Here is a 19,434-nt window from a genome sequence, read left to right on the forward strand (position 1 = left end):
AATGTTGGGTTAAATATAACATATTAACACTGTTAATGGACTAACAGGGAATGTTGGGTTTTAATATAACATATTAACACTGTTAATGGACTAACAGGGAATGTTGGGTTTTAATATAACATATTAACACTGTTAATGGACTAACAGGGAATGTTGGGTTAAATATAACATATTAACACTGTTAATGGACTAACAGGGAATGTTGGGTTTTAATATAACATATTAACACTGTTAATGGACTAACAGGGAATGTTGGGTTAAATATAACATATTAACACTGTTAATGGACTAACAGGGAATGTTGGGTTAAATATAACATATTAACACTGTTAATGGACTAACAGGGAATGTTGGGGTAAATATAACATATTAACACTGTTAATGGACTAACAGGGAATGTTGGGTTAAATATAACATATTAACACTGTTAATGGACTAACAGGGAATGTTGGGTTTTAATATAACATATTAACACTGTTAATGGACTAACAGGGAATGTTGGGGTAAATATAAAATATTAACACTGTTAATGGACTAACAGGGAATGTTGGGTTAAACATAACTTATTAACACTGTTAATGGACTAACAGGGAATATTGGGTTTTAATATAACATATTAACACTGTTAATGGACTAACAGGGAATGTTGGGTTAAATATAACATATTAACACTGTTAATGGACTAACAGGGAATGTTGGGTTAAATATAACATATTAACACTGTTAATGGACTAACAGGGAATGTTGGGTTTTAATATAACATATTAACACTGTTAATGGACTAACAGGGAATGTTGGGGTAAATATAAAATATTAACACTGTTAATGGACTAACAGGGAATGTTGGGTTAAACATAACTTATTAACACTGTTAATGGACTAACAGGGAATGTTGGGTTAAATATAACATATTAACACTGTTAATGGACTAACAGGGACTGTTGGGGTAAATATAACATATTAACACTGTTAATGGACTAACAGGGACTGTTGGGTTAAACATAACTTATTAACACTGTTAATGGACTAACAGGGAATATTGGGTTTTAATATCATATGTTGGGTTTAGTTTGTTAGTTTGTTTCGGGGGTGTGGCTTAATATTGTAATCTTGACTTCTGTAGGATGCTTACTCTATATAATAATCTGTTTCGGGGGTGTGGCTTAATATTGTAATCTTGACTTCTGTAGGATGCTTACTCTATATAATAATCTGTTTCGGGGGTGTGGCTTAATATTGTAATCTTGACTTCTGTAGGATGCTTACTCTATATAATAATCTGTTTCGGGGGTGTGGCTTAATATTGTAATCTTGACTTCTGTAGGATGCTTACTCTATATAATAATCTGTTTCGGGGGTGTGGCTTAATATTGTAATCTTGATTTCTGTAGGATGCTTACTCTAGATAATAATCTGTTTCGGGGGTGTGGCTTAATATTGTAATCTTGACTTCTGTAGGATGCTTACTCTATATAATAATCTGTTTCGGGGGTGTGGCTTAATATTGTAATCTTGACTTCTGTAGGATGCTTACTCTATATAATAATCTGTTTCGGGGGTGTGGCTTAATATTGTAATCTTGACTTCTGTAGGATGCTTACTCTATATAATAATCTGTTTTGGGGGTGTGGCTTAATATTGTAATCTTGACTTCTGTAGGATGCTTACTCTATATAATAATCTGTTTCAGGGGTGTGGCTTAATATTGTAATCTTGACTTCTGTAGGATGCTTACTCTAGATAATAATCTGTTTCGGGGGTGTGGCTTAATATTGTAATCTTGACTTCTGTAGGATGCTTACTCTATATAATAATCTGTTTCGGGGGTGTGGCTTAATATTGTAATCTTGACTTCTGTAGGATGCTTACTCTATATAATAATCTGTTTCGGGGGTGTGGCTTAATATTGTAATCTTGACTTCTGTAGGATGCTTACTCTATATAATAATCTGTTTCGGGGGTGTGGCTTAATATTGTAATCTTGACTTCTGTAGGATGCTTACTCTATATAATAATCTGTTTCGGGGGTGTGGCTTAATATTGTAATCTTGACTTCTGTAGGATGCTTACTCTAGATAATAATCTGTTTTAAGAACTGTATATAATGTCCAATAAAAATATTAGTTTAAAAAAACCTGTCAATGGACAGTTAATGAATGGACATATTAATGTCAGTTGTTCTTAAAAGGAGTCGTTCAGAAGGAAGTAAAACAGTTTGATGTTGCTTCTATCCAGGTAACAATGTTAAAGAGTGGGAGTCGTTCATAAGGAAGTAAAACAGTTTGAAGTTGCTTCTATGCAGGTAACAATGTTAAAGAGTGGGAGTCGTTCATAAGGAAGTAAAACAGTTTGATGTTGCTTCTATGCAGGTAACAATGTTAAAGAGTGGGAGTCGTTCATAAGGAAGTAAAACAGTTTGAAGTTGCTTCTATCCAGGTAACAATGTTAAAGAGTGGGAGTCGTTCATAAGGAAGTAAAACATTCGTTTGAAGTTGCTTCTATGCAGGTAACAATGTTAAAGAGTGGGAGTCGTTCATAAGGAAGTAAAACATTCGTTTGAAGTTGCTTCTATGCAGGTAACAATGTTAAAGAGTGGGAGTCGTTCACAAGGAAGTAAAACAGTTTGAAGTTGCTTCTATGCAGGTAACAATGTTAAAGAGTGGGAGTCGTTCATAAGGAAGTAAAACATTCGTTTGAAGTTGCTTCTATGCAGGTAACAATGTTAAAGAGTGGGAGTCGTTCATAAGGAAGTAAAACATTTGTTTGAAGTTGCTTCTATGCAGGTAACAATGTTAAAGAGTGGGAGTCGTTCATAAGGAAGTAAAACAGTTTGAAGTTGCTTCTATCCAGGTAACAATGTTAAAGAGTGGGAGTCGTTCATAAGGAAGTAAAACAGTTTGAAGTTGCTTCTATGCAGGTAACAATGTTAAAGAGTGGGAGTCGTTCATAAGGAAGTAAAACAGTTTGAAGTTGCTTCTATCCAGGTAACAATGTTAAAGAATGTGGCTAGCATTCCTGAGGCTAAACTCATCGGTAAACCTACCGTCATCAAAAACCTTCCCTGTGTGTATGTGAGAGTGAGAGAGTGAGAGAGAGTGAGAGAGAGTGAGAGAGAGAGTGTGTGTGAGTGTGTGTGTGTGTGAGTGCCTACCGTCGTCGCTGACAGCCTGTTGTTTGACAGTGGAGGGCACGGCCCGGGCGGTGGGCTTCCTCAGAGGGCGACGCCAGCTCTTACTGGTTCTCTTCGCCAGCGGAGCAGCAGGGTACTGGGAAAGACAGGGGGTCAAATGTCATTGGTGTGTGTGTGGTGCAGCAGGGTACTGGGAAAGACAGGGGGTCAAATGTCATTGGTGTGTGTGTGGTGCAGCAGGGTACTGGGAAAGACAGGGGGTCAAATGTCATTGGTGTGTGTGTGGTGCAGCAGGGTACTGGGAAAGACAGGGGGTCAAATGTCATTGGTGTGTGTGTGGAGCAGCAGGGTACTGGGAAAGACAGGGGGTCAAATGTCATTGGTGTGTGTGTGGTGCAGCTGGATACTGGAAGAGAACAGTGGTCAGGGGTCACACTGAGGGTTCAAAGTTTAAAGGTGTCGTTGCCCCCCCCCCCCCCCCCCCCTCAAATGACACCCTATTCCATAGTGCACCACATTGACCGGGGCCCATAGGGGAGTAAATTGGCTAGGGCCCCAATAGGGATATTTTGACCGGGGCCCCAATAGGGATATTTTGACCGGGGCCCCAATAGGGATATTTTGACCGGGGCCCCAATAGGGATATTTTGACCGGGGCCCCAATAGGGATATTTTGACCGGGGCCCCAATAGGGATATTTTGACCGGGGCCCCAATAGGGATATTTTGACCGGGGCCCCAATAGGGATATTTTGACCGGGGCCCCAATAGGGATATTTTGATCGGGGCCCCAATAGGGATATTTTGACCGGGGCCCCAATAGGGATATTTTGACCGGGGCCCCAATAGGGATATTTTGACCGGGGCCCCAATAGGGATATTTTGACCGGGGCCCCAATAGGGATATTTTGACTAAGCCCCTGTTCAAAATGAATGCCCTATATAGGGAACAGGGTGCCAATTAGGACAAACCTAAGGTCACCGTGCAGCTAAACGAGGGAACTAATGTCAGCGGTACATTTCTGAAACGCATAATAAAACCAGTCTTGGATTAAATATAGATATATACATAACATGGTGTTGAAAAGATAATCAGATGGATTGAAATGGGCATTTTCCAAAGCTTGTGTGTTATCGTATGCGTGTTATCATATGTGTGTTATTGTATGTGTGTGTGTGTGTTATCGTATGTGTGTGTTATCTATCGTATATGTGTGTGTTATCGTATGTGTGTGTGTGTTATCGTATGTGTGTGTGTGTGTTATCGTATGTGTGTGTTATCATATGTGTGTGTTATCGTATGTGTGTGTGTGTGTTATCGTATGTGTGTGTTATCTATCGTATATGTGTGTGTTATCGTATGTGTGTGTGTGTTATCGTATGTGTGTGTGTGTGTGTGTGTGTGTGTTATCGTATGTGTGTTATCATATGTGTGTTATTGTATGTGTGTGTGTGTTATCATATGTGTGTTATTGTATGTGTGTGTGTGTTATCGTATGTGTTATCATATGTGTGTTATTGTATGTGTGTGTGTGTTATCATATGTGTGTTATTGTATGTGTGTGTGTGTTATCGTATGCGTGTTATCATATGTGTGTTATTGTATGTGTGTGTGTGTTATCATATGTGTGTTATTGTATGTGTGTGTGTGTTATCGTATGTGTTATCGTATGTGTGTGTGTTATCGTGTGTGTGTGTGTTATCGTATGTGTGTGTTATCGTATGTGTGTGTTATCGTATGTGTGTGTTATCGTATGTGTGTGTGTGTTATCATATGTGTGTTATTGTATGTGTGTGTGTGTTATCGTATGTGTTATCGTATGTGTGTGTGTTATCGTGTGTGTGTGTGTTATCGTATGTGTGTGTTATCGTATGTGTGTGTTATCATATGTGTGTGTTATCGTATGTGTGTGTGTGTTATCATATGTGTGTTATTGTATGTGTGTGTTATCGTATGTGTTATCGTATGTGTGTTATTGTATGTGTGTGTGTGTTATCGTATGTGTGTGTGTTATCGTATGTGTGTGTGTTATCGTATGTGTGTGTGTGTTATTGTATATGTGTGTTATTGTATATGTGTGTTATCGTATGTGTGTGTGTGTGTGTTATCGTATGTGTGTGTGTGTTATCGTATGTGTGTGTGTTATCGTATGTGTGTGTGTGTTATCGTATGTGTGTTATTGTATGTGTGTGTGTGTTATCGTATGTGTGTGTGTTATCGTATGTGTGTGTTATCTATCGTATATGTGTGTGTTATCGTATGTGTGTGTGTGTTATCGTATGTGTGTGTGTGTGTGTGTGTGTGTGTTATCGTATGTGTGTGTTATCGTGTGTGTGATCGTATATGTGTGTGTGTTATCGTACGTGTGTGTGTTATCGTATGTGTGTGTGTGCTTTATCGTGTTTATGTGTCTCAGCAGCCATACGCACAGTGCAAACCTCTCCAGGTTCCAGCCCCGAGTCGCCACACTCAAAGTCGCTCAAATCATTATCATAGTCTTCCTCCCCTTCCTCCTCCTCTTCTTCAGCCTCTCCTTCCGATGACTCACTACTACTCTCCTCCCTCGTGCTGCTCTGCCCCTCATCCTCCGAATCTCCCTCTTCCATATCGGACACCTCCCCTTCCCCCGGTCTCTCCTCCAAGGGCGATTCGGGAGGGTCAGGTTCTAGAGCCCCCTCGGCCTCCCTCTCCACCCCCAGTTCCCTGCACAGAGCCAGGGCTTCCGCTGCCTCCACCTCCCCTCTCTGGAGCTCAAAGTCTCCACAGAGGCCCAGGGGCTCCCCGACACCGGCCGACCCCAGAGAGGTCGACTCCAGCTGGGCCCAGGTGAGAGGCCCGTCCCCATGTCCCTCCGGGTCCTGGTCGTCCGTCTCAGTTTCGTGATCGAGGTCCGTGACCTCTTTGCACTGCGGCTCGGTCCACATGGTGTAAGGTAGTGCATCGTGGGTATAGTCGGCGGGGAGCTCCGGGTGGTGGAGGCTCTCGATGAGCACCGCAGGACTCTGGGAGTTGAGGTTCTTCCAGATGCCGTCTGAGAAAGGTTTGGGCTCCAGGTAGAGGCTTTGGGAACTACAAACAGAGTCCACGTTTCGAGAAATACAAATGGAATTCACGTTTTGGGAACTACAAATGGAATCCACGTTTTGGGAACTACAAATTAAATCCACGTTTTGGGAACTACAAATGGATTCCACATTTCGGGAACTACAAATGGAATCCACGTTTTGGGAACTACAAATGGATTCCACATTTCGGGAACTACAAACGGCATCCATGTTTGAGTGTGGAGTTTGGTCATGGTTGTGTTGGTGTTGTGCTGTTGCTGAATGGTCATTTAATTCACTCAGCTCAGAAGAGTGGGCCAACGTATCTTTAGAAGTCAAACTGGTGCTAGCTAGATATAAACCCTTAGTGCTGGAGTCTCTAAATACATCGTCTCTTTGAGAGGATCCTTCTGAGTCGGAGTCCATGGATACTGCTGCAGTTGCCGTCGAGGACCCGTGTTTCTGGATTTGCTGCGTTGGCAGTGGTGTAACGTCACAGAGCATGTGGTTATTATTGCTAGCATGGGTCTCCGCGGAGGTTCGACTACAGTGGTTCTCGGTGGTCAGCACTGCCTCAGACAATGTTTGGATTGGTAGTGCTTCTAGATGGGAAGCGTCGGCGGCCATTTTGTGCAGAGAGGCGTCCATTTCGGGTTGAGCGTCGCTAGTTGCGCTATCCGCCGCGTAAGCTGCTACCTGTAACTCCAGCTCTGGCCTATGGTGGTGTTCTTCAGTTGGACCAGAGTGCCTAGAGGGGGCCATTTTGTGATCAGAGGCGGCCATTTTGGGCCGAGCATTGCTAGTCGCATTAGCCACGTAAGCCGCTAACTGTAAATCCAGCTCTGGTCTATGGTGGTCTTCAGCAGAACCCAAGCGCCAGTCGCTGTAAGGCGCTAACGGTCGAAAATCCTCTTCCTCCGACTTCTTTGACGCCAACTCCACCTCGCACACCTCGTCCGTTAACGTTTCCGTTCCTGGCGAGAGGGTCGTGGGTGTCTCGCGTCGGAGCACGGGGGCGAGGACCGGGTGACTGCCCGGCAAATCCGGTAAGGTTAGAGCACCACCGTGTCGGCCAGTCGAGGAGGACGACCTCGGACCTTTGATCTCGGCGTGACCTCCGCTGACGGCGAGTGTGAGGGAGGGCATCTCCTGGGTGAGAACGGGCGGCAGGGGCGGGCAGAATCTCGTCTCTCCAGACAGTTCTGGAGTGAGGAAGGGCATGTCCACCCCGTTGATCCTCTGGAGGAGAGGAGGGCAACGGTCTCGTAAACTACACCTCGGAAGAAGGGAAGGGTTTTGTATGGGGACACGGTTGTGTGTGGTACACATCGGGAGAGCGGAACGGTTTTCAACGGGAGTGCAGTTTTTTTCACTACACCTGAACAAGTTAGCTGGACCCGGACCAGAACCAGAAATAACAGGTCCTCTGGACCCGGAGTCAGTGTTCGTGTAAATGTCATTGTAAAGTGCTGGTGTTTTGCTTTCAGAGGTGTGACTGCTGTGTGTAGTAGTAGTAGTAGTAGTATTAACCGCAGTACCTTGACACGTATCCATTGTATACTCAGTGCGGGGGGCTAGGGTTGAGGTTAGGTTAAAAGACGACTTCTCTACGCAAGAAGAACTTGATTGAAAAGCTCCAGGGCCACCACAGGCCGAGTCCGTACACCCCTGAGCCCCAGTCGTGTGCACCGTTCTGGGGGAAGGTAACCTGGTCCGTAAAGGGTCTGGAGAGGGGTGGACATCCACAGAGCAGTCCTCGGGGACCTGTCCCAGTGGAGTCGATTCTATACATACTGACTTAAACGGTCCTCTGGGGATTTCTCTTCTTTCTGATCGGGCAGGTGTTGGGGCAGCCTCGGACCTCTGACGGGGTCCTTTGATGACCTCTGCGAACTCTGACCCTGAGGGGTGCTGTGGGGGGTTAGTGGGATGCAGATGGGGTGAGGAGGGGTGAGTCCCTACCCCTGTCCCTTGTTCTGTGGTGTCCACTGAGACAGGGGTCAGAGAGGGAGAGGGGCGAGAAGAGAAGTCGGAAGAGAGAGAGGGGAAAGACGAGGGGCGCAGAGGTTCAGGAGGACAGGGGAAGGCCAACCGGTCACTCTCCACTTCCATTCTGTTGACTTTCACCACACACATCTGCCGACAAGGACCTGTGGAACAGAGACACAACAGAAAATCCGCTCTCAGATAAAAAAAATAACTTTGATATGGTCAAAAAACAACAACATTTGAATGATAAAATATTAGTCTACATGGACTCGAATCCAGAAGATTTAACAGAAGAAAAAGGCTTGGATTTTGGATTTGGATTTCTAACGCATAGAATTAGGAATTACAATTCTAGAATGGACATGAACCTGCTTATGATGAGTTAGCCATAGAATTAGGAATTACAATTCTAGAATGGACATGAACCTGCTTATGAGGGGTTACCCATAGAATTAGGAATTACAATTCTAGAATGGACATGAACCTGCTTATGATGAGTTAGCCATAGAATTAGGAATTACAATTCTAGAATGAACCTGCTTATGATGGGTTACCCATAGAATTAGGAATTACAATTCTAGAATGGACATTAACCTGCTTATGATGAGTTAGCCATAGAATTAGGAATTACAATTCTAGAATGGACATGAACCTGCTTATGAGGGGTTACCCATAGAATTAGGAATTACAATTCTAGAATGGACATGAACCTGCTTATGATGAGTTAGCCATAGAATTAGGAATTACAATTCTAGAATGGACATGAACCTGCTTATGATGAGTTACCCATAGAATTAGGAATTACAATTCTAGAATGGACATGAACCTGCTTATGATGAGTTAGCCATAGAATTAGGAATTACAATTCTAGAATGGACATGAACCTGCTTATGATGAGTTACCCATAGAATTAGGAATTACAATTCTAGAATGGACATGAACCTGCTTATGATGAGTTAGCCATAGAATTAGGAATTACAATTCTAGAATGGACATGAACCTGCTTATGATGAGTTACCCATAGAATTAGGAATTACAATTCTAGAATGGACATGAACCTGCTTATGATGGGTTACCCATAGAATTAGGAATTACAATTCTAGAATGGACATGAACCTGCTTATGATGGGTTAGCCATAGAATTAGGAATTACAATTCTAGAATGGACATGAACCTGCTTATGATGGGTTAGCCATAGAATTAGGAATTACAATTCTAGAATGGACATGAACCTGCTTATGATGGGTTAGCCATAGAATTAGGAATTACAATTCTAGAATGGACATGAACCTGCTTATGAGGGGTTACCCATAGAATTAGGAATTACAATTCTAGAATGGACATGAACCTGCTTATGAGGGGTTACCCATAGAATTAGGAATTACAATTCTAGAATGGACATGAACCTGCTTATGATGAGTTACCCATAGAATTAGGAATTACAATTCTAGAATGGACATGAACCTGCTTATGATGAGTTACCCATAGAATTAGGAATTACAATTCTAGAATGGACATGAACCTGCTTATGATGAGTTACCCATAGAATTAGGAATTACAATTCTAGAATGGACATGAACCTGCTTATGATGAGTTACCCATAGAATTAGGAATTACAATTCTAGAATGGACATGAACCTGCTTATGATGAGTTACCCATAGAATTAGGAATTACAATTCTAGAATGGACATGAACCTGCTTATGATGTGTTACCCATAGAATTAGGAATTACAATTCTAGAATGGACATGAACCTGCTTATGATGTGTTACCCATAGAATTAGGAATTACAATTCTAGAATGGACATGAACCTGCTTATGATGGGTTACCCATAGAATTAGGAATTACAATTCTAGAATGGACATGAACCTGCTTATGATGAGTTAGCCATAGAATTAGGAATTGCAATTCTAGAATGGACATCAACCTTCTTATGATGAGTTACCCATAGAATTAGGAATTACAATTCTAGAATGGACATGAACCTTCTTATGATGGGTTAAAGGGCAGCCATTTTGGTCAGGGAGTTGGTCAACCACGCTTTCCCAGTGCTGTTTATAAGACATGGTGTAAAATAACGAAGTTAACGAATTTCGTCTGCACTGTATATCTGTTAGTTAGCCAGACTGTTTTAGACAAATGGTTCCCATTCATTTTTTTGGACAATATTTTAGGTTGACAATAATTCTATTGCACAATTTCTGATATATCACACACCTTAGTTTTATTTTAAGTCGCAGAATTATGCCTCTACTGCCATTCATTCCAATTAGACTGGTTTGGATTTCTCCCTGACCAATATGGCTGACATTTTCACCCCATTGTGGAACGTCGAAGGTTCATGACATAGCCCCTCTAGTCATTTAATAGGATCTCTTACCATCGATCAATAAATCATTCAGAATCAAATCAACTAATCTCTTACCAGGGAGCCGGAGTGTATTCTCAGTCTGATCCTCTCCTTCCTCCTCATCGTCCTCATCCTCCCCAGCCCTGCAGCCTCTCCGGACCTTGGGACCCAGGGTGCCTCCGAGGCCCCTCCTCCTACCCAGGACAGAGCACCCTTCCAAGGCGACAGGCTCCTCGCTGGTCCTCAGGCGCTTGGATCTGGTCCGTGGGTGTGAGAGGCTGCTGTAAAGGGGACACATTTAGCATCTCTTTGACATGTCACTTATTCAGAACAATGTAAAAAAAAATACCTCCCTCCTCCATCCCCATCCTCCCACACCCCTCCCTCCACCCCATCCTCCTCCTCCTCCCACACCCCTACATCCCCATCCTCCGGCTCCCTCCTCCTCCCACACCCCTCTCTCCCTCCTCCATCCCCATCCTCCCACACCCCTCCCTCCACCCCATCCTCCTCCTCCTCCCACACCCCTACATCCCCATCCTCCGGCTCCCTCCTCCTCCCACACCCCTCTCTCCCTCCTCCCTCCCTCCATCATCCCCATCCTCCTCCCACACCCCTCCATCCCCATCCCCCTCCTCCTCCCACACCCCTACATCCCCATCCTCCGGCTCCCTCCTCCTCCCACACCCCTCTCTCCCTCCTCCATCCCCATCCTCCCACACCCCTCCCTCCACCTCATCCTCCTCCTTCTCCTCCCACACCCCTACATCCCCATCCTCCGGCTCCCTCCTCCTCCCACACCCCTCTCTCCCTCCTCCCTCCCTCCTCCATCCCCATCCTCCTCCCACACCCCTCCATCCCCATCCTCCTGCTCCCTCCTCCTCCCACACCCCTCCCTCCCTCCTCCATCCCATCCTCCTCCCACACCCCTCCCTCCCTCCTCCATCCCCCTCCCTCCTTCTCCCACACCATCCCTCTCCTCCCACACCCCTCCCACCCCTCCCTCCCTTCTCCATCTCCATCCTCCTCCTCCCACACCCCTCCCTCCCCATCCTCCCTCCATCCTTCTCCTCCCACACCCCTCCCTCCCTCCATCCATCCCCATCCAAACTCCTCCCTCCTCCTCCCACACCCCTCCTCCCTCCATCCCCATCCTCCTCCTCCCACACCTCTCCATCCCCATCCTCCTCCTCCCTCCCCATCCTCCTCCTCCATCCTCATACCTGTTCACAGGGGTCTTGACCCGGCTGCGCTGAAGCCAGTTCTGCAGTTCTGGGGTGGTGGCGGGCGTGGCTCGGGTGTGGTCCAGAGGACAGGAGTCTTTCCCCAGCTTCCACACAGCATAGCGGTCCGGTTGGAACCACTTCACAAAGGGATCCATGCTGATCTTCACCATGTCTTTACTGCATGTACACTAGGGAGGAGGGGAGAAGGGAGTTAGCATACTATTTAGTGTGGAACCTCTCCACAAATGGAGACTAGAGAGGTCGGGAGGAGGGTTAGGAACCAGACTAGCATACTATTTAGTGTGGAACCTCTCCACAAATGGAGACTAGAGAGGTAGGGAGGAGGGTTAGGAACCAGACTGGCATACTATTTAGTGTGGAACCTCTCCACAAATGGAGACTAGAGAGGTAGGGAGGGGGGTTAGGAACCAGACTAGCATACTATTTAGTGTGGAACCTCTCCACAAATGGAGACTAGAGAGGTAGGGAGGAGGGTTAGGAACCAGACTAGCATACTATTTAGTGTGGAACCTCTCCACAAATGGAGACTAGAGAGGTAGGGAGGAGGGTTAGGAACCAGACTAGCATACTAGAATCTCTAGCTTGTTAGCTGTGTGTGCAGGGGGAAGTAGAATCTCTAGCTTGTTAGCTGTGTGTGCAGGGGAAGTAGAATCTCTAGCTTGTTAGCTGTGTGTGTCCAGGGGGAAGTAGAATCTCTAGCTTGTTAGCTGTGTGTCCAGGGGGAAGTATAATCTCTAGCTTGCTAGCTGTGTGTCCAGGGGGAAGTAGAATCTCTAGCTTGTTAGCTGTGTGTGCAGGGGAAGTAGAATCTCTAGCTTGTTAGCTGTGTGTCCAGGGGGAAGTAGAATCTCTAGCTTGTTAGCTGTGTGTCCAGGGGGAAGTAGAATCTCTAGCTTGTTAGCTGTGTGTCCAGGGGGAAGTAGAATCTCTAGCTTGTTAGCTGTGTGTCCAGGGGGAAGTAGAATCTCTAGCTTGTTAGCTGTGTGTCCAGGGGGAAGTAGAATCTCTAGCTTGTTAGCTGTGTGTCCAGGGGGAAGTAGAATCTCTAGCTTGTTAGCTGTGTGTCCAGGGGGAAGTAGAATCTCTAGCTTGTTAGCTGTGTGTCCAGGGGGAAGTAGAATCTCTAGCTTGTTAGCTGTGTGTCCAGGGGGAAGTAGAATCTCTAGCTTGTTAGCTGTGTGTCCAGGGGGAAGTAGAATCTCTAGCTTGTTAGCTGTGTGTCCAGGGGGAAGTAGAATCTCTAGCTTGTTAGCTGTGTGTCCAGGGGGAAGTAGAATCTCTAGCTTGTTAGCTGTGTGTCCAGGGGGAAGTAGAATCTCTAGCTTGTTAGCTGTGTGTCCAGGGGGAAGTAGAATCTCTAGCTTGTTAGCTGTGTGTCCAGGGGGAAGTAGAATCTCTAGCTTGCTAGCTGTGTGTCCAGGGGGAAGTAGAATCTCTAGCTTGTTAGCTGTGTGTGCAGGGGAAGTAGAATCTCTAGCTTGTTAGCTGTGTGTCCAGGGGGAAGTAGAATCTCTAGCTTGTTAGCTGTGTGTCCAGGGGGAAGTAGAATCTCTAGCTTGTTAGCTGTGTGTCCAGGGGGAAGTAGAATCTCTAGCTTGTTAGCTGTGTGTCCAGGGGGAAGTAGAATCTCTAGCTTGTTAGCTGTGTGTCCAGGGGGAAGTAGAATCTCTAGCTTGTTAGCTGTGTGTCCAGGGGGAAGTAGAATCTCTAGCTTGTTAGCTGTGTGTCCAGGGGGAAGTAGAATCTCTAGCTTGTTAGCTGTGTGTCCAGGGGGAAGTAGAATCTCTAGCTTGTTAGCTGTGTGTCCAGGGGGAAGTAGAATCTCTAGCTTGTTAGCTGTGTGTCCAGGGGGAAGTAGAATCTCTAGCTTGTTAGCTGTGTGTCCAGGGGGAAGTAGAATCTCTAGCTTGTTAGCCGTGTGTCCAGGGGGAAGTAGAATCTCTAGCTTGTTAGCTGTGTGTCCAGGGGGAAGTAGAATCTCTAGCTTGTTAGCTGTGTGTCCAGGGGGAAGTAGAATCTCTAGCTTGTTAGCTGTGTGTCCAGGGGGAAGTAGAATCTCTAGCTTGTTAGCTGTGTGTCCAGGGGGAAGTAGAATCTCTAGCTTGTTAGCTGTGTGTCCAGGGGGAAGTAGAATCTCTAGCTTGTTAGCTGTGTGCGTAGGGAAAGTAGAACGTCTAGCTTGTTAGCTGTGTGTGCTAGAAGCTTCCATTGTGAAAGTGACATCACCTGCCCTGAGACCCAGAAGTACTGCCTCCCCCCCAGAGGTACTGACCATAGTTCTGGAGGGGTCCCTGGTTCCACGTGGAAATACACACAACAGAAACAGCTCAGAGTAAACAGTGTGGTGTTCTCTTCATCTTACCTGAGTGGCCACCTTGCCGTAGTCGATCCATCGAACGCTGGCGAAGTTGGTCGACTCGGCACAGTTGAAGCCGTGGTTGAAGCCAGCGTGGTAGCCATAGGGAAAGGTGATCATAAACTCGCCTGCCTCCTGGGTGATCTGGAGAGAGGGGGGAGGGGGGGGGGGTTATTGAGGACAAAACCACTGGCAAATTTCCTCTATCAATTTGTCCCCATTGAGATCCCTTGACAAAAAAGAGAATCTCCCACACTGCTGTCGGCAGGATCACTTGTGTTAATCTAGTTAACGTATCAGCCTCACAGTCTCTACCAGATATACACAACCTCTCTCCTAATGACGACCAGGTCCAGACAGTATCTCAGGATAGTTACCGTATCAGTCTCACATATACACAACCTCTCTCCTAATGACGACCAGGTCCAGACAGTATCTCAGGATAGTTAACGTATCAGTCTCACATATACACAACCTCTCTCCTAATGACGACCAGGTCCAGACAGTATCTCAGGATAGTTACCGTATCAGTCTCACATATACACAACCTCTCTCCTAATGACGACCAGGTCCAGACAGTATCTCAGGATAGTTAACGTATCAGTCTCACATATACACAACCTCTCTCCTAATGACGACCAGGTCCAGACAGTATCTCAGGATAGCTAACGTATCAGTCTCACATATACACAACCTCTCTCCTAATGACGACCAGGTCCAGACAGTATCTCAGGATAGCTAACATATCAGTCTCACATATACACAACCTCTATCCTAATGACGACCAGGTTAGGGTTAGGTATCTCAGGATAGTTAACGTACCCTAATGACGACCAGGTTAGGGTTAGGTATCTCAGGATAGTTAACGTATCCTAATGACGACCAGGTTAGGGTTAGGTATCTCAGGATAGTTAACGTATCCTAATGACGACCAGGTTAGGGTTAGGTATCTCAGGATAGTTAACGTATCCTAATGACGACCAGGTTAGGGTTAGGTATCTCAGGATAGTTAACGTACCCTAATGACTACCAGGTTAGGGTTAGGTATCTCAGGATAGTTAACGTACCCTAATGACGACCAGGTTAGGGTTAGGGATCTCAGGATAGTTAACGTATCCTAATGACGACCAGGTTAGGTATCTCAGGATAGTTAACGTATCCTAATGACGACCAGGTTAGGCTTAGGTATCTCAGGATAGTTAACGTATCCTAATGACGACCAGGTTAGGTATCTCAGGATAGTTAACGTACCCTAATGACGACCAGGTTAGGGTTAGGTATCTCAGGATAGTTAACGTACCCTAATGACTACCAGGTTAGGGTTAGGTATCTCAGGATAGTTAACGTACCCTAATGACGACCAGGTTAGGGATCTCAGGATAGTTAACGTATCCTAATGACGACCAGGTTAGGTATCTCAGGATAGTTAACGTATCCTAATGACGACCAGGTTAGGCTTAGGTATCTCAGGATAGTTAACGTATCCTAATGACGACCAGGTTAGGCATCTCAGGATAGTTAACGTATCCTAATGACGACCAGGTTAGGTATCTCAGGATAGTTAACGTATCCTAATGACGACCAGGTTAGGGTTAGGTATCTCAGGATAGTTAACGTACCCTAATGACTACCAGGTTAGGGTTAGGTATCTCAGGATAGTTAACGTACCCTAATGACGACCAGGTTAGGGTTAGGGATCTCAGGATAGTTAACGTATCCTAATGACGACCAGGTTAGGTATCTCAGGATAGTTAACGTATCCTAATGACGACCAGGTTAGGCTTAGGTATCTCAGGATAGTTAACGTATCCTAATGACGACCAGGTTAGGTATCTCAGGATAGTTAACGTACCCTAATGACGACCAGGTTAGGGTTAGGTATCTCAGGATAGTTAACGTACCCTAATGACTACCAGGTTAGGGTTAGGTATCTCAGGATAGTTAACGTACCCTAATGACGACCAGGTTAGGGATCTCAGGATAGTTAACGTATCCTAATGACGACCAGGTTAGGTATCTCAGGATAGTTAACGTATCCTAATGACGACCAGGTTAGGCATCTCAGGATAGTTAACGTATCCTAATGACGACCAGGTTAGGCATCTCAGGATAGTTAACGTATCCTAATGACGACCAGGTTAGGTATCTCAGGATAGTTAACGTATCCTAATGACGACCAGGTTAGGTATCTCAGGATAGTTAACGTATCCTAATGACGACCAGGTTAGGTATCTCAGGATAGTTAACGTATCCTAATGACGACCAGGTTAGGTATCTCAGGATAGTTAACGTATCCTAATGACGACCAGGTTAGGCATCTCAGGATAGTTAACGTATCCTAATGACGACCAGGTTAGGTATCTCAGGATAGTTAACGTATCCTAATGACGACCAGGTTAGGCTTAGGTATCTCAGGATAGTTAACGTATCCTAATGACGACCAGGTTAGGCATCTCAGGATAGTTAACGTATCCTAATGACGACCAGGTTAGGTATCTCAGGATAGTTAACGTATCCTAATGACGACCAGGTTAGGCATCTCAGGATAGTTAACGTATCCTAATGACGACCAGGTTAGGTATCTCAGGATAGTTAACGTATCCTAATGACGACCAGGTTAGGCATCTCAGGATAGTTAACGTATCCTAATGACGACCAGGTTAGGTATCTCAGGATAGTTAACGTATCCTAATGACGACCAGGTTAGGCATCTCAGGATAGTTAACGTATCCTAATGACGACCAGGTTAGGTATCTCAGGATAGTTAACGTATCCTAATGACGACCAGGTTAGGTATCTCAGGGTAGTTAACGTATCCTAATGACGACCAGGTTAGGGTTCTCAGCAGTAAACTGTAAGACTATATACAACCAGTCAATACAACCAGTCAATACATAAAGACAATCAACTAAAGTGAAGAGCTGTTGTAATGTTGGTACAGATGACTAGAAGTCAGATTGGTGATAGTGTAGAAGTGTGTTCTAACACTATGTTGTAGCGACAGTTGAGATGAAAGGGATTTGAAAAAGTGACAGTTGAGATGAAAGGCTTTTAAAAAGTGACCGTTAATTAAGATGACAGGGTTTTAAAAAGTGACAGTTGAGATGACAGGGTTTTAAAAAGTGACAGTTGAGATGACAGGGTTTTAAAAAGTGACAGTTGAGATGAAAGGCTTTTAAAAAGTGACAGTTGAGATGAAAGGCTTTTAAAAAGTGACAGTTGAGATGAAAGGCTTTTAAAAAGTGACAGTTAAGATAAAAAGTGACAGTTGAGATGAAAGGGTTTTAAAAAGTGACAGTTGAGATGAAAGGGTTTTAAAAAGTGACATTTAATTAAGATGAAAGGGTTTTAAAAAGTGACATTTAATTAAGATGAAAGGGTTTTAAAAAGTGACAGTTAATTAAGATGAAAGGGTTTTAAAAAGTGACAGTTGAGATGAAAGGGTTTTAAAAAGTGACAGTTGAGATGAAAGGGTTTTAAAAAGTGGCAGTTGAGATGAAAGGGTTTTAAAAAGTGACAGTTGAGATGAAAGGGTTTTAAAAAGTGACAGTTGAGATGAAAGGGTTTTAAAAAGTGACAGTTAAGATAAAAAGTGACAGTTGAGATGAAAGGGTTTTAAAAAGTGACAGTTGAGATGAAAGGGTTTTAAAAAGTGACAGTTAATTAAGATGAAAGGGTTTTAAAAAGTGACAGTTAATTAAGATGAAAGGGTTTTAAAAAGTGACAGTTGAGATGAAAGGGTTTTAAAAAGTGGCAGTTAAGATGAAAGGGTTTTAAAAAGTGACAGTTAAGATAAAAAGTGACAGTTGAGATGAAAGGGTTTTAAAAAGTGACCGTTGAGATGAAAGGGTTTTAAAAAGTGACAGTTAATTAAGATGAAAGGGTTTTAAAAAGTGACAGTTAATTAAGATGAAAGGGTTTTAAAAAGTGACAGTTGAGATGAAAGGGTTTTAAAAAGTGGCAGTTAAGATGAAAGGGTTTTAAAAAGTGACAGTTGAGATGAAAGGGTTTTAAAAAGTGACAGTTGAGATGAAAGGGTTTTAAAAAGTGACAGTTGAGATGAAAGGGTTTTAAAAAGTGACAGTTGAGATGAAAGGGTTTTAAAAAGTGACAGTTGAGATGAAAGGGTTTTAAAAAGTGACAGTTGAGATGAAAGGGTTTTAAAAAGTGACAGTTGAGATGAAAGGGTTTTAAAAAGTGACAGTTGAGATGAAAGGGTTTTAAAAAGTGACAGTTGAGATGAAAGGGTTTTAAAAAGTGACAGTTGAGATGAAAGGGTTTTAAAAAGTGACAGTTGAGATGAAAGGGTTTTAAAAAGTGACAGTTGAGATGAAAGGGTTTTAAAAAGTGACAGTTGAGATGAAAGGGTTTTAAAAAGTGACAGTTGAGATGAAAGGGTTTTAAAAAGTGACAGTTGAGATGAAAGGGTTTTAAAAAGTGACAGTTGAGATGAAAGGGTTTTAAAAAGTGACAGTTGAGATGAAAGGGTTTTAAAAAGTGACAGTTGAGATGAAAGGGTTTTAAAAAGTGACAGTTGAGATGAAAGGGTTTTAAAAAGTGGCAGTTGAGATGAAAGGGTTTTAAAAAGTGGCAGTTGAGATGAAAGGGTTTTAAAAAGTGACAGTTGAGATGAAAGTGTTTTAAAAAGTGACAGTTGAGATGAAAGGGTTTTAAAAAGTGACAGTTGAGATGAAAGCGTTTTAAAAAGTGACAGTTGAGATGAAAGGGTTTTAAAAAGTGACAGTTGAGATGAAAGGGTTTTAAAAAGTGACAGTTGAGATGAAAGGGGTTTAAAAAGTGACAATTGAGATGAAAGGGTTTTAAAAAGTGACAGTTAAGACAGTCAGTTTGTCCCACCTTGTCGAAGGGGATGCTGTACTTCTTCAGGATAGAAGGGGAGATCAGGGTCATCTTGTGACGGAGAAAAGCCTCACACCCTTTAAACCCGTTGGGGAAGAAACCTGGAACACACACACACACACACACACACACACACAACGTGGAGAGACTGTTAGATAGATTGACAGAGTCAACACAGTGCTATTGGGTACAATAATTTAGGTCTATCCTCCTAAGACCGCGTTTAGACAGGCAGCCTGGGCTGCCTGTCTAAACGCTGCCTCAGTGTTCTACTTTTTACTTAATATTTCATCTAGTTAAACTAAGATTACCTGTAGCCAGTCTCTCCAGTCTCTTCCCATGCTCAGGGGGGATGGCATACCTGTAGACAGAGACAATGTGTCTGATGTTAATATAGACAATGTGTCTAATGTTAATATACCTGTAGACAGAGACAATGTGTCTGTTAATATAGACA

General features: G+C 43.9%; 1 protein-coding gene across 12 annotated transcripts in view; it reads right to left on the reverse strand.

Annotated features, from left to right (window-relative positions):
• LOC110534602 (lysine-specific demethylase 4A) overlaps nt 1-19,434 on the reverse strand; it is a 59,859-nt gene that overhangs the window by 28,721 nt on the left and 11,704 nt on the right. For 9 of the 12 annotated variants that reach the window (XM_036972905.1, XM_036972904.1, XM_036972901.1 and 6 more), the window contains 7 exons: nt 19,289-19,338; nt 18,975-19,078; nt 14,124-14,261; nt 11,738-11,928; nt 10,590-10,795; nt 5,560-8,324; nt 3,152-3,266 (listed from right to left, as the gene is read on the reverse strand). In XM_036972905.1, the coding sequence (XP_036828800.1) occupies nt 3,152-3,266; nt 5,560-8,324; nt 10,590-10,795; nt 11,738-11,928; nt 14,124-14,261; nt 18,975-19,078; nt 19,289-19,338 (3,569 nt within the window). The remainder of the gene's footprint in view (nt 1-3,151; nt 3,267-5,559; nt 8,325-10,589; nt 10,796-11,737; nt 11,929-14,123; nt 14,262-18,974; nt 19,079-19,288; nt 19,339-19,434) is intronic. The other 3 variants (XM_036972907.1, XM_036972898.1, XM_036972899.1) reach the window with 2 other exon arrangements.

This window comes from Oncorhynchus mykiss, unplaced genomic scaffold, assembly GCF_013265735.2.
Source record: "Oncorhynchus mykiss isolate Arlee unplaced genomic scaffold, USDA_OmykA_1.1 un_scaffold_212, whole genome shotgun sequence".
NCBI lineage: Eukaryota > Metazoa > Chordata > Actinopteri > Salmoniformes > Salmonidae > Oncorhynchus > Oncorhynchus mykiss.